Source organism: Austrofundulus limnaeus, unplaced genomic scaffold (assembly GCF_001266775.1).
Source record: "Austrofundulus limnaeus strain Quisiro unplaced genomic scaffold, Austrofundulus_limnaeus-1.0 Scaffold142, whole genome shotgun sequence".
NCBI classification, from domain to species: Eukaryota; Metazoa; Chordata; class Actinopteri; order Cyprinodontiformes; family Rivulidae; genus Austrofundulus; species Austrofundulus limnaeus.
Window position 1 is genome coordinate 508,262 of NW_013952544.1, and position 6,980 is coordinate 515,241.

At 38.5% G+C, this 6,980-nt stretch overlaps 1 protein-coding gene across 1 annotated transcript in view; it reads right to left on the reverse strand.

Annotated features, from left to right (window-relative positions):
* Nucleotides 1-1,190: 1,190 nt before the first annotated feature.
* The window catches only part of LOC106523000 (laminin subunit beta-2), a gene marked incomplete at its 5' end in the record, with an annotated part of 29,201 nt that continues 23,411 nt past the window's right edge, over nt 1,191-6,980 (reverse strand). Inside the window, 8 exon segments of the mRNA XM_014016279.1 lie at nt 1,191-1,481; nt 1,574-1,758; nt 1,853-2,043; nt 2,161-2,342; nt 2,595-2,691; nt 3,167-3,384; nt 3,470-3,694; nt 6,317-6,486. Coding sequence (XP_013871733.1) covers nt 1,234-1,481; nt 1,574-1,758; nt 1,853-2,043; nt 2,161-2,342; nt 2,595-2,691; nt 3,167-3,384; nt 3,470-3,694; nt 6,317-6,486 — 1,516 coding nt within the window.

Here is a 6,980-nt window from a genome sequence, read left to right on the forward strand (position 1 = left end):
CTGTTATTTTGTGGGTCAAAAGCTGAAAAGTTTGGGAACCACTGCACTTTGGTTCCCAAAGTTGAGCTTGGGACCCAATTATGGGTCATAAAGCACCTTGGATAATCTCCAGAAATCAATGTAAAGTAATAAAAATAATTGCTGCTGTAATATTTTTCCTACAGTTATTACAAAAACACAAAATAAGTAAAAATAAGTTTTTATATGTGTGTACAAGCTGTTTAGATCTTCAAAAAGCCTGTGTTTTTAGGGTTATTAATGGAGTTCATGTACTCAGACCAGTAATATTTGGGGTCACAAGTTTTTGCCATGRATATTTTGTGGGTCAGAAGATAAAAAGTTTGGGAACCTCTGTTCTAGATGATTCTAGGTGATTAAAATATAATATATGTTGAGATGAATTCAGATGTAAGATATTGCACTTTTGTCCTACACTTAGTAAAATACGGGCCTTRAAATTAAACGATTAAGTTTAATAACCAACAATAAAAACATGTAAGTAGAGTTGAAAAAGATTATTAATTATTTTTGTTTGTAAATGAATTTTCAGTGGCCCTCAAAGGGCCAGTTGTAATTACCTTCAAYGTTTTGTGTTTAACTTCGAATAAACAGAAAACATCATGTTCTCAGTGTCACTGCTAGTGCAACACTAACAAACAGTAACTGAGCTCTACGTGGTTTTTCCTGTATATACACAGCGTTAACACGTCCTCTTTCAAACACTGAAATGTACTACGTGAACTACTGACTAAATGTGAAATAAATAATACAGAAATACTATCAAAAGTAAAAGTAAGAGCGTTTTACTAATTGTTTAGTTGTGGTAAGTCTTGAATTCTAAACTCTCCCACTTTCTGACAGGGAATTCCCATGCATAATCAACGTGCATTATGGGAGATGCAGTTTATGGTCAGTGTTGGCTTTAAAGCAGCTTATTTTCAGACATTAATACTGAGCTATCCAACTAAATTGCTCAGTGGGCTACAGTTACCTATTAAATGTTTATTTTGTTATATTGAAGCATAAATTCAAAGTTTACCATTGATATAAAAGCTATTTTAATTTTTAATTGAGTAAAATAAAAAAAATAAAAATAAAAATCAGCGGGCCAAACAAAAGTCACCCGAGCGCCACATTTGGCCTGCGGGCCTTGACTTTGACACGTCTTTTGTCTTTGGTTAGAAAGCTGAACACTATGATGGTAATAAGTGGTAAAAGTAATGAAAAGTTAACTCAAACCTTCTCGTTAATCGTCTTCATATCCAGGCCTCGCGCTCTGATGTTGAGGTCTCCCAGCGCCCGCTTGTTTGCTGCGTTTTTTCGATTAAAGTCATCCTTCTTCGCAGCTATGAGGCGCTCAGTTCGGCGCCGGGTGTCCGCAGACTGGCTGACCGTGCTGGGCCTGGTGGTCGTGGATTCGTTAGCCCGTCGCTCCGCATCACGAGACTGGTTGTAGGAGCTCCGGATGCTGTCGTACGCACCTGAAGAAAAAGACAGAAGAGTCTGTCTGAGCTTTGGGATTGGATAAACACATTTCAAGTTTCTTTTTTGTCTTTTTGTCTCATTGTCTCACCTAAAAAGTTGGAGTTTTTAAGGATGTTAAGCTGGTTGTGCAGCTGCTCTGAAGTGAGGTTCAGCTCTTTAGCCTCCCTCTCCAGAGCACTCAGCTCTTTGCTGGCCACAGAGTTCCTGTCCTGGACATTCGTTAAGTCTCCTTCCACACGGTTTAAGGTCTCGGTCGTCTCACCAATCTGTGCCCTATAGGACAAGACAAGATGTGACTAGTTGAGGTAAATATTATCTTCACAAAGCAGATTCTTCAATCGACGACATATAAAGAGGACAGCCGTACCTAAGATCTTCAATTAGCTCCATTAAAGTAGCAACAGCTGCAGCAGTGGCGTTGCGAGCGTTCACGATGCCCTGAGCTTGTGCCAGTTTGTCCTCCAAGTCTTTGAAGATTTTCTCATAAGGCCCAGTAAGTCCAGTGGTCTGRATCTCATGGGCACGCTCTGCAAGAGTTTTGGTGCGAACCGCTAAGTCCTGGTTAGGGAAGAAAAATCATGACAATAAACGCTGGGAATGACTCATACTGATTCAGTTCATTTTGTGTTTGCTGAATGAGGATAAACTTCCTCTTTTTTTCTGTCAAAGCTGCACCTGCACAATTCGATTCCAGTCCCCGAAGCACTGATGACAGGGCTGACAGTTGGGGAACACGCCTGCAAAGCCTCTGGCACACTGGTCACAGCGGACACCTGACACTCCCTGCTGGCAGACGCAGTGACCAGTCACCCGGTGGCACTGAGAGGTCTCGATCCCCCGCCAGTCGCAGTCACAAGCTAGAGAGAGAAAACAGGAGAGCTGTGAATCTGGAACAAACCAAGAAATTAGATTTTATTATATTTATTAATTTTAGCTAGACTTCTGCCAGTTTTAGTGTTTCGCTACAGCTCTTCTTGTTTCGTTTTTTTAGCTACAGTTCTTCTGGTTTAATTGTTAGCTTATGTTCTGCTGGTTTCGTTTTTAACTGGGTCCCTCCATCAGTTTGGGGTTCCCAGACTCCTGGTCTAAAAAATCTTGACATTTCTGACCTCGGCACTGTGTCCTGGGATTGCCCCAGTAGTTGTCCTGACAATCTGTGCAGGTCTTCCCTCCAAAACCTTCACGACATTGACACTGGCCGGTAAACTGCAAGACAGGAAAAAAAAAAAGAAACACAACTACAATGGATCAGTTCTGTAAAATTTAAATGTTCACATTGTAAAAATCCAAATACAGAAAAATCTTCGATTTGTTTCTAAAGGTTTTGGACATGTTGGAAAATAGAATTAATTGTAAAATTTTGGGGGGAGTGGGTTGTATTTTAATTATTTACTGTTATAAATGATTAGTGAAAAAAATAAAATCTGTGAAATAATATAGTTTCTCAAAAATTTAAAAAATCTACCACTCTCAGCTTCTTACACTATGAAATTGGGATAAAAACATCACATTGTCCTCACTTTTAGGCTTAATTTAGTTTAATTAATCCTCAATTACAAACTAGATTATATGATTTAAATGTGGCTGGATGATTATTAAATTTTTTTGTGGAACAAAAATCACAGAGCACATTTTTATTACTGACTTCAAATGAGTGTGCTCCATTCCACATTTTTCTTACTTCGTTACAGGAGGACGTTACAGAGTTGCTGGGATTACAGCTGCATGCTTCACAGCCCCTCCCACTGGCCAGGTTCCAGTGGTTGGGGGCGCAGTGGTCGCACATCAGACCTACAACATTTGGCAGACACTGACACTGGCCTGAGGCTCGCTGGCACACGCAGTCCTCACGCTCTATGCACTGAGTGCGCTCGGTGCCCAGGAAGTTGCACGTGCACTCTAAAACAAAACAACAAAAACAAACGTATCAAACGGTTCTCAACAGAGTATTTTCTGACTTTATTCACAAAAAAACTTTACTAACTCCTGCAGTTGCGTCGAGAAGCATCCCCAAAATATCCGCTTTTGCAGATGCCGCAGCTAGGACCCTCTGTGTTGTACAGGCATTTCCTGCACTCTCCAGTCTGCCTGTCACAAGCATCGATGTCTGACATGTCGATGTTGTTGTTGCACTGACAGGGCTGGCAGCGCCCTCCTGGCTGAGAGGGGTTTCCATAATAACCGGGGGCGCATTCCTCACACCGGGCACCTGTGTAAGGAAAATTATAGGAAAAAAAGAGTTACAGTATCATAATGGCACAAACACTTCCATTTATATTGGAAAATGTTTCTTCAACTTGATTTTATGGTTTAAAGGGATCCCCGATTAGTTGTAACATTAGACTTTATTTGAAAAACGTAAATTTTAACTGTAAAGTAAAGACTGTAAAAATAATGTAGGCTGTTCAGTTTTTATCATTTTTAAACTAAAAGTTTAAAAATATATTACACGGACGGGATCATTTTATTTACATGCAAAGCATTCTGGGTAAATGATGACGTGGATAGGTCCTCGGTGCGAGGCTGCTAGCGAGCTATATCCACCCTGAAGGTTAATCTTGGACAATATCTGATGATCGACTCTTTTAAATGAAACCAGAGAGCGTTGACAGAGAGGAGAAGGTAGAAATGACTCAGCCTGGAACTGAAAATATGGATGGAGGACAACAGAGCTGCTTCATGGAAGAACAACCTCAGATTAGCCTGTTAGCCCTTGTGCTAGTGCTGACGCTATATTGCCTTACATGCAGTGGCGGCTGGTCAATAGGGTGCGCTAGGGCGCCGCTCCACCACTACTCTTGGTAAACAAAAAAATAATGCACTTTTCACCTTTAGTTCTGGTTTTGCTTTTTTAATTTATTTGTGTTAATTTTAGCTTCCTTCAGCTTCTTTTCTGCTAATTTTAGATTTTCTGCTTTTTCAGCTATCTTTTTGCTCTTTTTGGCTATTCTAATGGATTTTTTTTTTTACATTTTTCAGCTAACTTAAGCTTTTTATGCTTCTTTCAGCTGTTTTCTGTTATTTCAGCTACTTTTAGGTATTCCAGCTAACTCTAGCTTTTTTCTATTAAATTCACATTTTCTGATCATTTTAGCTTCTTACTGCTTAAATCAGCAAACATGCTATTTCTGATTCTTTGTGCTACATTCAGCTACTTTTTAGCTACTTTTCTGCTTATTTTATCTTTTTCAGTTATTTCACAACAAATTACAAAATCTTTGGAAATCATTCTCTCTGCAAAAATCTTTCAGCATCAAGCATTCACRATGATTTTCACAGAAAATGTAAATTGTCTAGCAACAGAATGATTCTGGGTCAGATTACTTGTTTTAAGATTATTTGCTCAGACCTGGTTCAAATTTTAATCATTCTGTGACTTTAGGTGTAGTAATGTGGCTCTGTGGGAACAACAAACTGAGTGGAAGAAAAAAAAAACCCTGATCAGATTTTGAACCAGGTCTCATGTGGAAGTGCACTGTGGCACAGCAGCACTGCTAACACCATGCATGGGTAGGACTGGTGAGGAGGAGCTTAGGCTTGGTGAATTAAAAATATCTTATAAAATATGTAGGAAAGGGAGGAGGGCATGGGAGGGGGGTGGGGGACCATTATTACTCACGCTTAAAAATGGTCGCCCCGGAGCGTTTAACAATCCCTGTGCCAGGAGTATGCTCGTTATCGTTCACCAGAGTCCAAAAAGAAACATCATTATTATCTCATTTGTCTTGACTCATGAGTTAAATTATTAGTTAGTCTAAAACAATATCGTTGGCTAAATAAAACAGAATGTATACGTAGTTAATCTCAAACTCTTCTTAACTCAGATGCATTTGGTAAAAATGTTTACACAAAATCCCAAAAATAAACTGAACCATTATGAGAACCAAAATGAAATTTAATGTAATTTAGGATAAAACTGTTATAATAGTCAAACAAAGATTTGGTGCTTAAATTTTAAATTACTGCAGCTTCTTTGTGTGCATACATATAATGTAAAACTGTAAATAAAACTCATTTAGTTGATCCACATCAATACCATTTTAAGTGAAAAATTTATGAAGGCCATCAATAATCTTTTTATTTATTTGTTTGATATCTAGTAACCTAGTAGGGGTCTCTGCAGTACATGTTGTCTTGTGGGCGTAGATGGCCCTACCCGTGACTGGCGAGGTTTTGGTGWGGGCGGAGTTGACCCTAATCATGATTGGTGTAGTTGGTGCGTGGGCGGAGTTTACCCTAAACGTGATTGGTCGGATTGACTTGTCTTGTGGGGCAACTTAAGAGGAAATAATGGTAATAGTATAATAATATGATTTATTGACTGTCTATGTACAGTTTAAAACAGAACGACTCAAATAAAGATTATTGTGAACATGTAAACATAATTTGTTGACTTCAAATTTCATGTGGCAAGCACCTTCCTGTCTCGAACTATGACTAAAATTTATATTCATATTGATTTTTAGCAATCTTTTTACAGGCTGTTTAGGGATGTTTTAACTGAGCCAGATTGTTACACRTCCCTCCATATGTACGGAGTTCAAATTTCATGCAGCTAGCACTTTCCTTTCTCAAGTTATGACTAAAATTTATCTTAAAAAACGGCGCTCCCTGCCCGATTTGACCAAACTACTCCCCGCTGCCCCCCAGCTTCTTCAAACCCCACAGTCAATCTGACCAATCATATGTTGGGCCAACTCCTCCCACAAAATACGCAGAGACCCCCTTCTCGATGAAACACAGTCATGCCACAGTTTCAACGTTTTATCAGATGGTTTAAGTTAAAGCACGTTTTCGTTCACTCAGTTTAGACGTCATCAGTCAGGTTTACCTGTGTATCCTTGGTTGCAGTTGCAGATAATTTGTCGGTTACGATTATCCTGGTAACAAGACGTGGCAAAGTGGCGCCCACTGTGGGGCCCATCTGGACAGGGGCATGGGCGGCACTGACTGCCTGATGTCACGCCCAAAACCGGGTTACCGTAATAACCATTGGCACACCTACAAGAAATGACAAAGAGAGTAATGTTCACATTTAAATGAGCAACTCGAGAAATACAGTATGTTTTATTAATTCATTATTCTTTAAAAATTTATTAATATTGACCACTAACTGTTATTTTTCTGTTGATATTTGGACTATGATTTAACATTATTTTTAAAATTACAAATGACAACTACAAAGAAAAGATAATAACATAAAATAAACTATTTTGCTTACAATTCAAAGTAACTATTTTTTTAAATAGCTTATATTGAACGTAACAACAGAAGGTAACAAAAACATTACAGATATACTAATCAAAGGAGTGGGCAGAATTATATGCTGATATAAACCCATTCCTTCTCCTGCAGCTTTATTCCCATCACTTGTTATTCATCAAGAAAATTATTAATTTCTTACAAAATAATGCATCCATCTAAATAAATGAATGAATATTTAAAAAAAATTACTTGTGTCAAAATACTTGGCCAATAAACCTGATTCTGATATA